General features: G+C 36.0%; 6 protein-coding genes across 8 annotated transcripts; 4 read left to right on the top strand and 2 right to left on the bottom strand.

The window, feature by feature from the left end:
• The first annotated feature begins 955 nt into the window (after positions 1–955).
• Positions 956–2,626, top strand: LOC110859719 (E3 ubiquitin-protein ligase SINAT3). Its single transcript, XM_022108688.2, has 5 exons — positions 956–1,583; positions 1,659–1,756; positions 1,824–1,966; positions 2,032–2,216; positions 2,289–2,626. Exons 1-5 carry the CDS (start codon positions 1,386–1,388, stop codon positions 2,466–2,468), a joined length of 804 nt encoding a protein of 267 aa, XP_021964380.1. The 5' UTR covers positions 956–1,385; the 3' UTR covers positions 2,469–2,626.
• A 239-nt stretch (positions 2,627–2,865) lies between these two features.
• LOC110859726 (nicotinic receptor-associated protein 1) lies at positions 2,866–3,683 on the bottom strand. Its single transcript, XM_022108701.2, has 3 exons — positions 3,437–3,683; positions 3,191–3,362; positions 2,866–3,106 (listed from the first exon to the last, which is right to left on the bottom strand). Exons 1-3 carry the CDS (start codon positions 3,517–3,519, stop codon positions 2,939–2,941), a joined length of 423 nt encoding a protein of 140 aa, XP_021964393.1. The 5' UTR covers positions 3,520–3,683; the 3' UTR covers positions 2,866–2,938.
• Positions 3,684–3,827: 144 nt separating this feature from the next.
• On the bottom strand, positions 3,828–4,739 carry LOC110841993. Its single transcript, XM_022087698.2, has 4 exons — positions 4,396–4,739; positions 4,263–4,322; positions 4,098–4,148; positions 3,828–4,006 (listed from the first exon to the last, which is right to left on the bottom strand). Exons 1-4 carry the CDS (start codon positions 4,646–4,648, stop codon positions 3,984–3,986), a joined length of 387 nt encoding a protein of 128 aa, XP_021943390.1. The 5' UTR covers positions 4,649–4,739; the 3' UTR covers positions 3,828–3,983.
• An 871-nt stretch (positions 4,740–5,610) lies between these two features.
• Positions 5,611–10,986, top strand: LOC110853591 (luciferin sulfotransferase). 3 transcript variants are annotated; one of them, XR_004837044.1, is made up of 9 exons: positions 5,611–5,735; positions 5,812–6,045; positions 6,110–6,206; positions 6,285–6,604; positions 6,686–6,780; positions 6,847–7,431; positions 8,072–8,147; positions 8,635–9,676; positions 9,757–10,986. XR_004837044.1 is itself a non-coding variant. In XM_035859450.1 (6 exons), exons 2-6 carry the CDS (start codon positions 5,844–5,846, stop codon positions 7,153–7,155), a joined length of 1,023 nt encoding a protein of 340 aa, XP_035715343.1. In that variant the 5' UTR covers positions 5,611–5,735; positions 5,812–5,843; the 3' UTR covers positions 7,156–7,499. The 3 variants fall into 3 exon arrangements, 1 of the variants encoding a protein (XP_035715343.1); XR_004837041.1 differs by having other exon boundaries at positions 8,072–9,676; XM_035859450.1 differs by lacking the exons at positions 8,072–8,147; positions 8,635–9,676; positions 9,757–10,986 and having other exon boundaries at positions 6,847–7,499.
• Positions 10,987–12,233: 1,247 nt separating this feature from the next.
• Positions 12,234–15,626, top strand: LOC110861005 (ATM1-type heavy metal exporter). The gene is made up of 10 exons (XM_022110121.2): positions 12,234–12,545; positions 12,606–13,170; positions 13,261–13,466; positions 13,560–14,179; positions 14,249–14,456; positions 14,551–14,729; positions 14,799–14,928; positions 15,001–15,042; positions 15,128–15,348; positions 15,441–15,626. Exons 1-10 carry the CDS (start codon positions 12,507–12,509, stop codon positions 15,529–15,531), a joined length of 2,301 nt encoding a protein of 766 aa, XP_021965813.2. The 5' UTR covers positions 12,234–12,506; the 3' UTR covers positions 15,532–15,626.
• Positions 15,627–15,944: 318 nt separating this feature from the next.
• Positions 15,945–16,721, top strand: LOC110863414. The gene is made up of 3 exons (XM_022112714.2): positions 15,945–16,097; positions 16,156–16,319; positions 16,399–16,721. The coding sequence occupies exons 2-3, from the start codon at positions 16,202–16,204 to the stop codon at positions 16,587–16,589; spliced, it is 309 nt and encodes a 102-aa protein (XP_021968406.1). The 5' UTR covers positions 15,945–16,097; positions 16,156–16,201; the 3' UTR covers positions 16,590–16,721.
• The last annotated feature ends 45 nt before the right edge of the window (positions 16,722–16,766 follow it).

Here is a 16,766-nt window from a genome sequence, read left to right as displayed (position 1 = left end):
ATTTGTTGTTTTGTTAGGCACGCATATTGTTTATAAGGGGCATGGTTGCATGGGTTGCACCTCAAACGGACGTATGTATTGTGCTTGGACGAGTTGACTGGACTCAAAATGAGGCAATATGACAATTTGATAATATGAGTTATATGTATGTATGCACTGATGTATTTGTAGGTGAATTGTGTGAAATTAATGTACAAGAGCATTGGCCACCATTGTGAAATGAGACATTTGATAATTTAATGGATTTGGGTGACCAGACTGAAACTTTAGTGAGTCAGTACCCATTAATATGCTTGATGACACGGGCTAGTGTTTCATACATACCGTAAAACCTCTATTTGTAGCCCTATTCTAATTATAGCCGGTCTCCAAATATAGCCGGGTCTAGAGACCAAGATTTTAAAATTTTAGCCGGGTCTCTAATTATAGCCTGTCTTTCAGCTCTGTCCCCGTTCATTCAAAAATGTTGCACATTATGCTAATCAACGAATAAGTTGAACTACTAATTTTTGCCCATTAATTTCAAGTTAATAATGGATATAATCATGACAGAAACTTCAGAAAAACCTGTTAAATGCAGATTTAAAGTGAATGGGTTACTAATAACATATCTTGCTAAATAAGAAAACTCAAATTAATTCAGCCTGATCTTGTGACATCTAAAATTTTGGGCGGAACAAAATTTAGCCGGGTCTCTAATTATAGCCGGTCTCTAATTGTAGCCGGGTCCGTGACCCTCAGTTTTGGATTTTAGCCCCGGCTATAAATAGAGGTTTTACGGTATGTAGATATGCCATTGGACGATATCGGCATAAGCTTATCATTTGTATCAAATTATTACTTTGCTCATGCACTATTGGAATAAGCATACCGCGTCGTGTATTTTACGAATTTTACCGTCACGATTTGTTAGTGGCAATCAGAATTATGTCATTCCGTCAAATGATACATATTTACTCTATGTATACGTATGTACCTTTACACTGTTAGGCAAAGGTTGCATATGTTAATAAGGAGTATCTAAATTAATAAATAATAAATCTTGTGAGGAAGAGAGAAGGTGATCTTGAGAGAAGATGATAATCCTTGAGGTGTAATGTCCTACATAGTAGGGTGCCTTATTGTATGAATAAATTAAATTAAATTTAAATTAAATTGTAGACAAGTCATAAAGCAATACTTTTAACAGAAACCCATCCAAATTTAACGAAATGACGTATTTAGTTGACTTCCTGTTCAGATAAGTAGTCTACGTTTTTTGATGAGAAAAACGATCGGTTAGGTATACAAACACACAAAAAACATGAACTGAACCAAGTTTCATTTCAATTCTGGACTTGAACGTGAAACATTGTAGTCGCATTTGTATGTTTTACTTTTGAAAGATGGAACAAGAACCAACTTCTCCTAAATTACGAGAAGCTATCGAGTGCACAATTTGCCTTGATGTTCCTCCCTCGCCGATACACAACTGTGACAATGGACACATTATCTGTGGAATTTGTGCTAAAAAAGTTAAAAAGTGTGGATTATGTGGATCTGACCTTCAAGTTTCTACTCTTGCAGAAAGACTTTCTCGACAAGTTAGTCTGGCAATAAAATAAAATAATTTTACTAAAATTTGTATCACTAATAATTTTTTACTAATTTGTGTACAGTTTGATCTCAAATGTAAATGTCCAAACTTGTCGGCTGGATGCTTAACTCCAATATCGGCAGCAAATCTATTAAGTCACCTAGTTAGCTGTTATTACCGGTATTTACTAACAAATATTCCACCAATATACTCATCTTTAATTCGCTAATCAACTAAAATATTTTAGCGACGCAACATGTCCAAAAAAAAAATGCGACGGATTAAAAATCCCATTACAAGACTACCCCCAGCATCTACTCCAGGATCATAAAGTAACCTGTGTAGGGGGACATAATACACGATTTATTCACATCGTCCATGGAAAATTTAGTAAGATTTGTCACTGTTAACTTTAACAAATTGATAAATTGTGAATTGTAATAAGCAATGTTCAGAAAGCACAAGTTCACGTGCCATCCCTATCGAAATCACGTACAAAGATGGAAAGACTTTCCTCCTCCATTGTTTCATCCAGACCGATGTGATGTATTTCTGGACAACAATTTTGGGAGATTCTCAAGAATCTGAGAGGCACTCGTACCAGTTCAAAATTTGGAACGAGACGAAAGGAGGCAGAAAGGTTCGTGCAAAATAGTTGGGCTAACATAAAATTTGTTTAAATTTTTATGTTAAAATAAGTATGCATTTGCAGATTGAGTGTTGTTGGACACTTCCCGTCTTTGCGTTCCATGACCACTCCAAATTCAAGGCTCCTTCTCCATTCTACGTCTGCATTCCTGTTCCAATGCTTCTCCAGTTTTGCACGGTCAGCGAATCCGAACCCCCTGAACCTGACAAATACGAATTTAATACGCAACATTTGATATTGTGAATAAATCAATTACGATACCTATTTAGACTTTTTTAATAAACGGGTTCTTGAAATATATATAAGTATGTACATATGTAAATAACTGTAAGTAATGGATTTATTCATTCTGCACAAAGAATACTGTACCAATACCAATAATATGGCAAAATTGGAGTTTACCTTGACACAGTGCTTTGTGCCTGTAGCTTTTTGTATTACGTTTATTTTTTTGAGCATTCTAGCAAGTCATTAGACGCCACGACATTAGAATATGTACACCAATTAAAAAATGAAAGTAAAAAATACATGCATTTTGAAAGCAAATTTTGAGAAATTTTCAAATTGTATTTCCTGTAATTCATATTCCACATAATTTAAAATATTTGTATGCATTGCAAATAAAGTGTCGGGGACAAATAGCATTACACTTGAAATTTTATTGAAATGGTTGTACATAAAATATAAGTGTAAAACTGATTTCAATTACAGAATCACGATTCCCTCTTAACATGAAGGTATCCGTGTCGATTTATATCTGCTCTCCTCGTCATGGTCCCTCCGGTCGTGATAGTTTGCATATACTCGTCCACAGAGATGATCACGGTGCCAATAGGGTCGTCGAACTGGACATCGCGGTCAACAAGTTCAAAGCGCCATTGCTATTGGAGCAAATATGTAACAATTAAAATTCTCCTGTCTCCCATGTTTCACCTAAAATGCAAAATTCAAGCATGTACTTGTACCTGGCCCGTTCCTATTGCATAAGGGAAAGTGAATCTCTCTGGGAAAACGGGGTTCATATTGTCCGGTATCATTTCAACCGCTCCGCACTGTGTCCACGGGGATGCAGTAGATGAACAGAAAATCGTAATTACAGTGTCACATCCGGAAAAGCCATCGTAATTAAGCAACTCTCTACATATACACACTTAAAAATTATGAGAAATTGATCAACATGACTGATTTGAGATTTCACTTTAAGTACTTACGTTGCAGACAAACTGATTGTTACTTCGGATTGGGCTGATGCTAAAGTGACGCATGAAACAACGAGAATAAAATACCTTAGCATTTTAAAATTATATTTTATGCCAAAGTCTAAATATTTCGAGTGAATATCAGAACAATCACACGAGCGGGTGCAAATAGCGACTGTATTGGTCGAATCTATTTATAAGGGAATTTTAAGTTCGATAAGGTGCATGTAAGATAATGTATGGCACCATTTTTGTTTATTTATGTAATGGGTAATTGAATTACTTGTAGGATCATGTCAAAACAAGATAGGAGTTCAAAACCATTAAATTATGTAATACATCTCGTTATATAATTGTATTGTTAATATTCAATAGCACAAATTTGTAGAAATGGGAGGCGTGATAATGATTTGTACACTTATTGAGGTGCTTTATTATCCGTACACACATTGCACACAATTTATTGGTATCAGTCAAAATAATTTCGTAAGCTAATCTCAAAAAATTACAACGTAAACTTTAGAGATTGCAGGTGTTCTGTTCAATGGGAAATGATCACTCAGCGTCCATAATAAAAATTTCCTGCAAACAACGAACAAACAATTTAACATTTATGCAAAATACCCATGATTGATGAGCATTTTGCTACATGAATTTAATTATTTCGACTTACGTCTTCCATAACGTCGGTATTTCTTCCTGAATCCAATTCCAACATAGAAGTCTAAGTATCAGGAAATTAAAATTGCCATTATAAGTATGTCAACTAAAATTTGTTCCAATTCAATACTGTGATTTAAGTTTTTTTTTATTTATTTAGCTTATAAGAAAAACTTACTAAGAAATCGTTTTCTCCTCTCCGACGCGTCATCCGTCTGTTCAACGTTCCGAGGCAACTCTGCAAATAAGATTGAAATCAATGAGCATTTTAATGTAAATACTTAATTTGTAAAATATTGTTTTACACAAACCCTCATCGTCGTTCGAGAACGAAGGAAAGGCAGGCGTTAAGATGTAATCGCTATACACTACGTCATTACTGCCATTATCAGAACCAAAGGGATCCAAGTCCCAAAGTTTCTGACTAGACGGCTCGAGATTTGTGGCACCAATTTCTCCAACTTCTTCCTTTTGAGGCGGACTGGCGGTCACTCCATGACAAAGAATTGTTCCCACTAATAGAACAAGTTTAACTTTGTTTCTCCACATTTCGAAACGATCCATGACAATATTTTCCTTAAGTCTATCGATATGGCTTTTTCAATGTGCTTTCGAATGCTTATTTGGCACTAATGACCACTTCTCCCTCAACTTTCATGGATTTTATACCATTTTTTAATTGACGCAAATAAATAGTGGTACATCATATTTCAAATTTTGCCTACTCATTCATTGTCGTTCAGATAAGAAACAAATAAATGCATGTACCTGAAAATGTGACTGAACCCGGAGGGTTATTTTTGGAGGAAGTTTAAACGTCAGAGCATATGAATATCGCACCCAAGGAACGCCAAGGAACAAAGCCTGCAAAGGTGAGAAAAAAACCCTTGCGTATGAGAAAGAAACATACAATGCACATCTCATCAAGGATCTTTAGAAATGAGTCAGTTTGTGATATGAATGGGATGAAAAGACTTTGACAAAAAATGTGAATCTTATGATTATACACAATGTAAAGAGTTGTGCGATTCGTTGTGATAATGCTTTCGAGGAGAGTTTTGGAAGATTCATGATGACGAATGAATGAGACACTAATCTTTAGGTATACAATATTCACTGCCTGCTGCTGGATACAACCAGTATTATACAAGGTACATATATAATATGGCTAATGGCTAAAAAATGGGTAAAAAAAATGCGATACTTCAGCCTATCTTATTTTAGTTAATTAAATTAAATGCATAATAATACCGATGTTAAATTGACTTTCTGGGTTATCTTACGAACATGTCAAAATAAACGTGAATATTCTGATTAGCCTACATAAATATTCTTATAATTTAAAGAATTTGACATATGTACATGGATATGTATGTTATGCTAAGAAATTACATACTTGGGACAGATATGTATCTTACACTGTGTAAAGGCCAGCATTTTATGCGGAGCAGATTACGATTAACTTTATACATTAACAGCCATGTTAGATATGTATGGTAATATCTATGTAAATTATTGTAAATGTGTACATTCATAGTTTCATTATGTAGTTGCACTTATTATCTTCACGAGCTGAGCTGACACTAAATTGTATTCAAAATTCATAAAAGTTTCTGCCAACTTTCTCATTTTAAACACCCAAATATACAAGGTAATTATTCCAATAAATTATTTCAGCCCTTATCCGATTCGTGGATTCATTCGAATCTTACATTAAGAAGTTTCAGACTTCCTTTACAGGAAATATTGAACCACTCTCATGGATTTGCTCCAAGAAATAACGGATCCCGCAGGGAAAACATGGTGCGAAAATATGTCCACCAAAATGCACACTGAAGGTTTTGTAAAATTTGGGCCAGAGAAAATTGTTGTGCCGAGAGGCTACATTCGACTACACGAAAAGATAAAGAACTTCAAACTCCGACCAGATGATATCTGGGTGGTCACTTTCCCAAAATCAGGTAAGCAGATTTGCTAACATTTTAATAACCCACACAAAAAAGTAAGGACACAAATTTCGTCAAGGAACAACATGGACTCAGGAAATGGTATGGTGTGTCGCAAATGATTTGGACTATGAGGCTGCGAAACAACCTCTCCTGGAAAGATCACCGTATCTCGAGTATTAAATATTTAAAATTTTTACTAAAAGTATGAAAATTGGTTTATGCGCATTGTACACACATTTTCAATTCTTCAGAGTTTCTGCATTGGTACCAACCCTGGAACCAGAACGAGATCCATCCCTCATGGGAATGGTTATGGACAGCGTCGATATCGTCGCACAGGCCAAATCTCCTCGGGTCATCAAGACGCATCTACCTCTGTCCCTTCTTCCTAAGGAACTGACAGATTCTCTCACCGCAAATGACCGCACTAAACCATTCCCTTGCGGCAGAGTTGTTTACGTCGCTCGGAACCCAAAAGATGCTTGCGTTTCATATTTTCACGACTTGAGAGCTCTTCTGGGATATAAAGGCACATTGGATGAACTCGTTGACGCATTCACTTCCGAGAGTGGTACGCTTACAAAATATACATATGTAACCTGCATTGCAAAATTGATATGAATAGTGGATTAATAATTTCTAATTTATCCAGTTCTTTACGCACCTTACTGGAAGCATGTCCAACCTTTTTGGGAAATACGAGACCATAAAAACGTTATGTTCTTGAAATACGAGGATATGAGCAAAGTACGAACACATAATAAACTGCCTATATTTCTTTGAAAAAATGTAGCTTTCCTTAAAAATTGACAGGACTTGTCCTCCGTGCTGGAGAAACTTTCAAACTTTCTTAAGAAACATATACCACCAGCTGCCATGCCAGAATTGTTGGAGCATTTAAGTTTTCACGCAATGCGGAATAATCCTGCCTGCAATTTTGAGGAAACGGTAGCCAGGCGGAGAAATGTACACAAACTTGGTGAAAGTGAAGAAGGACAAGAACCGTTCACGTTCATGCGGAAGGGCAAAGTTGGTTCTTGGAAGGAAGAATTGAGTTCCGAAATGATAAGAAAATTTGATGCCTGGGTAAAAGCGAACAAGGTCGAGGGTCTAGAATATTAGGCACCATTATTGATTTGCACCATTATTGATCTGCACCATTCGAATTCATGATATTACGAACATGGTCATATTATGTATGTACATAGATATGTACATATGTTGTTGTAGCTCTGATCATGCAAAATATTAAGATTCTTTATGCGACTAACATTAGTGACTATGTAAATACATACATATGTATGTACATATACTTATGCTATGGTTTATGCTCCACTTAATAATTTTTTTGGTTAAGTTATCTCATGTACGAATTGACTTAGGAGGGGAGCTTGCGAGGTTGATAATAACAGATCCTGATGCCCTTTGGATATGTGGTAGGGTCCTATGAGTGTACTAAAACCCTGAAGTGGTTTGACTCCATGGCCACATTTGCGCCCGCCACACCCACTCAAAAATACCCAAAAAACGCTTTCACACCAGTTTTCACTCACTCAAATCCACGCCAAAAATCCAATTTTACTCAGATTTTGCAATTTCTTTCACCATTACACTCCCAGATAGTTGCTTTCTTCAATCCAATATCAAACTCAATATTTTCGAAATTTTTAGTATTTTTAAAATTTAAAATTCTGAATGAGCATTGTTGTAGTAATCAACAACGCAAATTATCCCTGCGGAATAATCATCAGCAAAATTGAGTTTGATATTGGATTGAAGAAAGCAACTATCTGGGAGTGTAATGGTGAAAGAAATTTCAAAATCCGAGTAAAATTGGATTTTTGGCGAGGTTTTGAGTGAGTGAAAACTGGAGTGAAAGCGTTTTTTGGGTATTTTTGAGTGGGTGTGGCGGGCGCAAATGTGGCCATGGAGTTAAACCACTTCAGGGTTTTAGTACACTCATGGGACCCTACCACATATCCAAAGGGCATCAGGATCTGTTATTATCAACCTCGCAAGCTCCCCTCCTTAATAAAAGTGATCCTTTTGAATATGCGTAAATGTTCAGAAAGTCGAAATTACCAAAATAATCTTTGACTACGAAACTTATGCTTGTAAAAAATTAGTTTAAGGGCCTGGGGGAAGTTGCTTAGAAATCACGTCAACTTTGACAATAAAATTCAGCAATGCACAAGAGGGCACATTTTTCAAATTATGTTTAATTTGTTAATCATATCTTTAGATTTTACGTACATTTTTTTTGACAATGTGCCCTCTTGTGCAGTGGAGATATTTGGTCATAAAGAGAGCACAAATTGGCTTAGAATTGCAAAATTGATGGCATGAATTGCATTTTGAGTATCCATGGAACAAAAGAAAACAACCTTTTTTCAAAAACTTGAGGGAAAAGTGATCAAACAGAAGCTTTTGGACGTGAGCGTGCCATAGAAACGGTGTCAATTAATCGTGGTCGTAACTTTATAGAGTGATAAATAATCTTAGATTCCTAGCAATTATTGTTGCTAACATAAAATCAATTTTCGAAAGTAAATCTTCCCCCGGGCCCTTAAAGAAAACCCCACAAAAACCCTTACGCGTCAGGGTTTTTCCAAGATTTTATACCCCAAAAATCCCAACCCACAAAGGCTCGATGGTCTGGCATATAAAACAGACATTACAAAATTATCCTGAGATAATAAGATTTCGATTGTTTTAGAACCTGTGGTGATGAAAATGTTTGACTGAGATTTATGAACATGTATTATCGATTTCTGGTTTTTGGATAGTATTTGAAATCTATGGGACATTTACATCCCTGGTATTATGAATTTCCGTAAGTGCATATAAAATATATTTCCACTTAACCAGTAGTACATAGTTTAACTTAATTTACATAATTTAATTTATTCTTCTTGATATTTATTTCTTTAAAATACTGAGATTTTGGATAATTCTATAAAATTAAATCTGGCTCGGGCTGTGCGAAGGTGTAAAGGGAAATAGATAACACTGTGAACATATTATTCTTCCATACAAAACGTTTTATGCTAATCACATTGGTATCCAATCGTTTGCTCAAGAAACGCGCCTCAAGTCACGTGTCCTATCCCACATTGTTAAATACCATAGGAGGATATGGCACGTGACGTGCAGCACGTTTCCTGAGCGAACGAGTGGATAATCCTCTTATAACTCTACGATAATACCTAAGTGTTATTGTGGTGGTTTATTTACTGTTCTGATTGTCTGTGTTGTGGTAAACTTACCTGCCCTACCTTAACTCTTGCAATAACTTTTTTCGCCAAAATTAAATAATTCGTAATTACACATATTTCCAATATATTCTCAATAAATAAACGAAGTTCAAGTGGATTGGTCAACATGTCATTGGAAGGTAGAAACTTGGCCAAGGTTGCTGGCAAACTGATACGATTTCCAACTATGTATAAAAACTGGGAGAGCTTTTGCAAAGAACTTGACACCCCACCTGAACTGACGGAGCAGTACACCCGTGGGGAAATCTCCTTGTTCAGGCTATTCCGAAATAGCCTAGAATCATGGCGCACGCAAGTTCCAAAGGCAACTGTGAAAGATCTGTGCTTACTTTTAAGACAAGTACAAATTTTCAAGGCAGTGAGTAAAGGTAAGCGCAAGGATACTATAATTACTTTTACTTACAAGGTATTATATATATTACATAATTTCTTGCTATTCTAAACCTAGAGCTTAAGAAACTTTGGAAAGGGACTGATCTCTGGTATCTAAAATCAAGCGGTCAAGACTTGGACTCGGAAGCGAAGAAACTTAGTGATTTGCACATTAAAGAAACTGCATTAACTTCACAGTCTCCAGACTGGATGAGCGAAATAGAGTCATCTTGGCTGATAACCGAAACTGAGTGGGCCGTACATCTAGCGCGCATGGAGCGATACCCAAATGAAGCAAATTATCATAACCACACTTTCATTCTGCTCGAAGGAAGTCAAACTGGGGACAATAAAATGCCTGGAGTCACCTACTTGATGGACTTCGTGCAAAGGAAAAGCAAGAAAGATGGCCAGGATCACGCAGGGAGGATCAGACTTTTAAACTTTGAAGGAGGTCGAAACACGTTGTTCAAACCCCAATGGATGAAAAAGGTTGGAAACGGATTGGACGAAATTACCTACTTGTCGACACGGTTAAGCAATACGGTGGGTCAAAAGTTGATTGAAAATGTGCAACTGGATTTCGACTGCCCGCCCAAATATTATTTAGTTGGTAAGGAACCTGTACCTGGAGATTCTACCGAATCGCACAACTGCTATAGCTGGGCAACATGTCAATTAGGTTTGGCACTTCCGGATTGGAAACTTCCTGCTGAGACTGATCCGATTTGGGAGACTGCGAAGAAGAAACAAAAGCGAGCAGGCACTGGAAAATCGGGGACCTCGAAGATTAAGAAATAATGGAAATATGATGGAACACGAGAAAAATTAATTTGTTGAAAGAAATGTTACTTGATTTTGTTATTAGTTGTTTTATTAAATTTTCATGAAAGTATGTAAAGATTCAAACCGTATGAAATTGACTTACAGTCATTTTTCAAGTAATTAATAAATATTTCATAACCCAAAATCAATTATCTCAATTATGCACTTATTCCAATACAGCACAACGTTGTCTCGCAGGTATTTACATATATATATATATATATATCTATATACAATTATACAAAAAATGCTATCCTCCATGAAAATGTACATATGACATGTAAATAGCCACCTAATTCACTCTAAACTATCCTTATTAACTTAATCATAACTTTAGGCAAAGTGGAAAATTTTTCCACTTATACTCAAAGCTATTTCCAGGAAAAAGCTTTTAGCGTAAGTAATTTGTTGTGACTCTATCACATTGGTATATAGATACATAAGTGCTCATAATTGAATTAAAAAGTTGTATTGAAACTTTAATGCTTTAGTATTTATTTCAAGAAGTTCATAAACGCCATGAGTTCAATTAATTTCATCCAAGATTATTAGGACCAATTTACAAACTCTGGAAGCAGAAAATGGACATAAATACTGAGCAATGTTAAAAACGGGGGTTTCTTATGGAGCTAGATATAGCCACGGCTCAAAGTTGCATGGATAAAGAGTATATGTACATCTGTTATTTCCTTCTGACGTACTCCAGTTTGAGATTAAACTAAAAAGTTTCTCAGTTTCAGCATTTAAAATTTTACAATAATTGCGAAGATAGTGACCATTCTGAGTAACGTCAATTGAACGTGTGACACATGTACATATGTGCAAATACGCACAACCGTATATTTGCTAATGTAACTAATCCTAAGAATATGAAGCTACACTGAGGATGAGTGCACATTGCATAAAAATGACCATAAAGCAGTATGACTACTCCAACGACTACTCCACAATGCTACACGAGGCACCTGTTTTGCCTGCTGGTGAACATGATCAGTCCTGTCTCTAATGCTACCACGTCATCTTCTCAGGAATTATTATTTTGCAGTTTTGCAGTTTTGCACGCAATATTTATCATGACTCAGGAGGAGAGATTGTCAATGTGTCAGTGCCCGATTTTGATGCCCTTTTAACATGTTATAGTAACCGATAAATATGCTAAGATCTGATTTTACTCCATGGCCCCATTTATGCTCACCACACCCACTCAAAGGCAACAAAACGCACAAGAAAACTATTTTTGAAGTTTAAACCATTACCAAAAATTCAATCTTTAGTCTAATTTCGACATTTTTTATCAGAGATAATTGTTTTATGATGTCCAACATCAAACTCAAAACTCAACTTCTTTTAAATTTTGATTGTTTCAAAGATATATAAAGGATATTTTTTAAATATTTTTTAAAAATCATAGTAGTAAATTAAGTTTCACGTGAGACATGATAAAATAACTGTCCCGGATAAGGAAAATCCAAAAATGATCAAAATCGGATTAATTTTGGCAAAGGTTTGCATCCGACCCTCTTCGTGGTTGTACTGCTTTTGGGGGGTGTGGCTCTCACAAATGGAGCCATGGAGTAAAACCCTCCTTCACTTTTCAAATACTCACCCATATCTCCAGCATATCCAAAAGGCATCAAAATTGGGAATGGCACATTGACAATCTCCTCCTCAATCATCAATGAAACCAATTTTACACGTAATGCCACAACCGCAGGCGAAAAGCCGACGTTATCGCACGTTTGTAAGCAAGTAAACAACAATTTGCGAATGTATGTAGTGGTACTGTGTCAAACACGAGCAACAAACGTTGCTGCAACGTACATAAAGTGATCCATTATTTACAAATGTCAATGTCGGGAAAAAGAGCGTGCTCTACCCTGCTCATCCTTAGTACTTGTTCAATTCCGGTGGAAGGATAAGTAATTCCTGGAAATAATTCAATCTCAAATAAAAGTTGTCTGAAAAATATCTAGCTTAAAGTTAAATCAAGTAATCAGCACTATGCATTTTCAAGCAGCAAAAGTAAAATCAAATGTTTCGGTAAGCCTTACAATTTAATACGTTGAGTATTTTTTTATAATACAATTTTTTAATTTACAGAAATTTATAGTTGGCGTTACTTCGATTGTATCACTTTTCGAATTTTTTTTACTTCCTCACTCAACCGTAAATTCCATAGACTTTACTCTCATATCTAGTCACATTCAATTGTTTCTAACCCTAACGTTAGCTCTCAAAGTATTTAGCGTTCCATTTTTAAGTGAAATTCTCGAAATTGAAAATGGAAAAAATCTTATATCATGGATACTTAGATTATTTTTAGTCCAAAATATAGTCCTTTTTTACAAATTCCTTCAAATCCTTTCAATTATTGAAGGTGATCAATCCACATATTTTTCATACTGTTATGTCACACTTTTAGTCAGGTATGTATCCGTAGGAATTTTATTATTAAATGAACTATACGGTCAAAGACTAGTCGAGGCTTATCAAAAACTTGAGATAGCCAAATCAATCGCCCACACAAGAAAAGTTATATCTCTTCTGAAGCCATACTTTATTCCAAAAAGTTATGAAGCGAGAGTGTCCGCAGGAGTTTGTATACTTTTAGTACTCATTGACCTACCCGTCGACTTGTTCCAGCAAATTTTGAATAAAAAAATCAGTAAGAAAAAATTGATAAAGTATTTTTTTGTGAAAAAAAATCGATGGGAAATTGCAACTACAAATATTTACTCATTATTGATTTGCTTAGTGGACTCGATGACTTTCTCCTCATCCATGACCAACAATTCCGATAGCCACACACAGGCCAAAATCGAATTGAATATGGCGAACTTTCGCTGGGAACTACTCCTTCTCACGGCCTTGTTAGACGTGACCTCGTGTTACGGGATTACTCACAATATTCGCACCTACTTGTGGAGAAATGTCGAATCTGATTCTGCGGGCAGAATTCAGGTAAATTTTCTACCCCCTAAATATACACATTATTCAACAAAATATTCACGATCTTAAGTTAAGAGTCTTAACATGTACTCTTTTTGAACCCAGGTCGAAATTTACACCAGACTACAGCATCAAAGTGTTCGATGGCACTTGGAACAAGGGACGGGGGGTCGACTTACCAAATTGCAGTCATCGTCCTCAGACTTTACCTACTTTATGAAAAACATTTTACTCAGCGTAATTCCCCAGTGGTTAAAACTCTACGTCTCCATAACGCACCTCGCCATTCGATATCCATGGAACATAACTTGCATCGTCATTCTCACCACGGCTTTCCTCGTTGTCGCCAAATTTCTATTGTCCACGTGGAGAAGTAAATTAGAAAAGATGGACAAGGAGGATTCCAAAGCAAAGATGAAGAAATCCGTGGATGCTCTGCTCAACTATGAGACGGTGAAATACTTTTGCAAGGAACGTTACGAAATCCACAGGTTCAAAGAAGCATTTGAAGAGACGACTCAGCTTAAATTTAATTCAAAATTTGCCTCGACTATGTCTTGGTTTTTGGAGAATGTGGTTCGAACAGTGGGTCAGACGGCGGCGAAAATGTGGTGCTACTGGATGGTACTTGGAGACTCTGAACTCACACTGGGCGACTTTGTCATGCTAGAAGCGTTCTTTTGGAGTACGTATGCGCCCTTTGATTCTATGAGTTGGATGTATGAGTAAGTTGGGTAAAAATTTTGAGTATCATTATGATTTTGTGGATTATACAACTCTGTAATATTTCACAGATGGGGTCAAAAAGTTGCAGTTGATGCTGCTGATGTTGCGGAATTACTGGAACTAGCCCCAGAGATTGTGGATGTTCCAAACGCTCCTAATTTAGAAGTCACAGATGGGGAAATTAGATTTGAAAATGTGTCGTTTAGCTATGTGCCAGAGAGGGAAGTCCTCTCTGAAGTAACTTTTAGAGTAGAAGCTGGGAAAACTATGGCACTGGTATGTATATAAATAATCTGAATTTTCGTTTTGTACTTTGCTTGATTAGCAAAAAATAATTAAATACTTCATTCAACACTTACTTGTGCCACAGGTTGGTCCAACTGGCTCGGGCAAATCCACCGTCATGAAATTAATATTTCGGCTTTACAATTCATCATCTGGACGGATTTTAATTGATAATCAAGACGTAACCAAAGTCACACAAGCTTCTTTACGAGGAACAATTGGAGTTGTTCCTCAAGATTGTGTATTATTCGATGATACTATTACGTAAGTATGCTTAATTTTATTTGATGCGCGCAAAACTAGGTTTTATGATATGTATTAATCTGCTTTTAGCAATAATATTAAGTATGGAAAACCTACTGATGAAATGGAACAAATTACGGAATATGATGTCCAACATGCAGCAAAATGTGCCTGCATTCATGAAGCAATTTTAGAATTCCCAGATAAATACGACAGCAAGGTGAACTGCGCGTTAAAAAATTAAAATACTTGATAAATAAAATAAATAATATAAATTTTACACCTTTTTCAGGTGGGAGAGAGAGGTTTAAAGCTTAGCGGAGGGGAGAAACAGGTACATACATACATAAAAATATTTTAATATTGATTTTCATACTAAAATGTTTTGCATCGTGGATCGTATTTAATCCCATTTATAGCGCATTGCAATTGCCCGAACTGTTCTGAAAAATCCTCCAATTCTTATCCTCGACGAAGCCACGTCGGCTCTTGACACAAAAACTGAGCGAAAAATTCAATCCGTCATTAAAAACATTTGCAAAAATCGGACGAGTCTGATCGTGGCGCACAGACTGTCAACGATAACGCATGCAGATGAAATTGTGGTACTCAAAGGAGGACGAATAGTTGAAAGTGGATCGTAAGTGAAAGCATATTCTGCTTTAGAGCATCAATTTCATTCATTGTCAAGGGAAAGCGTGAGCATGTAACTAAATTATAATTAATTTCCAGGCATGAAACTCTCCTGGCGAAAGGTGGGGAATACGCGTCCATGTGGTTGGAACAGTTGGAGAAGAAAGACCATTCAACTACGATTGGTTGATTGACTGTTTGACATATGTCATGAAGTAAATATTAATTTTTTGAAACATGTTAGTTAATTATAAGTCACAAAATAAAGAGATTTTACACATGATATAAAAGTCCCTGCAACATTGCAGCACATTTAATGCAAGGGAAAACGATTGAGTATGCAGAGCTCATTTTGCATACGTATACATGCATATGTACATAAATATATACATATTTCCATGCAATATTTAACGGGACCAATCTGCACTGGTGTCCTGTGGTGTACGTGTTGAAGCATTATGATATAACTTACAGCACTACCTATTTAGCATTACAACTACAGAAAATACTTGTTATGCGAACGACTTTACATTCAATTTCCATGAGTAAGATCCTGAGCGTGGTCATATCCTATCCTATCTGTAGTCACAATTTATTATACATCTATGCAATTTATTCACTAAACGTATTTGGTCTTTCAACCGGCATCACGTTTTCGTTTTCGTTTAAATTAAAACTCAACTGTTAAGTTAGTCAACTAATATTTTCCATTGTGGTCTACATGTGCAAAACCGACATCATTTTTCTTTCATCAGTGTAAGTTTTCTTAAAGTTAATTTTTTATCATGTATTGATACTTACGGTTTTTTTATAGAATTGGATAAAAATCCTACGAATTATAACTAAAAAAGACTGGAACAATGGCTTCAACCGACTTAATGCACCGAATTGTGGCCCTTCAGCAATTTGACGGCTCTTTCAATTTGGACCCTACAGTTTGTGCAGCAATTAGTGTCAACCACACTGTCGTCAGTCAACGTAATGTTATAGAAAATTGATAAGTGCAAAAAATTGGGTCAAAAGTGATACTAATTTTTTTATATCCAACATATTTCAGGAGCACAGCAACGAGGCTGGGATTCTAAAGCATTTGCAGTTACTCTTGTCCTTGCCTTTCTTAAGGAAAAGCTGGCCTCCCTTCAAGACGATTGGGAATTGATCGCGGATAAGTCTCGAATCTGGTTGATGCAGAATGCTGCTCATAAAGCGGACGAGATGTTCGACGAAGCTGTAAAGATTGTAGCATGAAATATAAGTACCGAACAAGTGAGTGTGTATTTATGAAAAATGAGGTAATTAATTAGTGCGTATTATTTATTGTAATAAATATTTAATTTAATTTCTTCATATTGCAATAAATTTCGAATTTGTGAATGCCAATTGTTCGTTTTCCAGTGCACGTACTTAACTGAGCTGTTTATAAAA

Source organism: Folsomia candida, unplaced genomic scaffold (assembly GCF_002217175.1).
Source record: "Folsomia candida strain VU population unplaced genomic scaffold, ASM221717v1 Fcan01_Sc001, whole genome shotgun sequence".
NCBI classification, from domain to species: domain Eukaryota; kingdom Metazoa; phylum Arthropoda; class Collembola; order Entomobryomorpha; family Isotomidae; genus Folsomia; species Folsomia candida.
The sequence above is the reverse complement of the archived record's forward strand: the minus strand, read 5'-3'. Positions and strand labels throughout refer to the sequence as shown.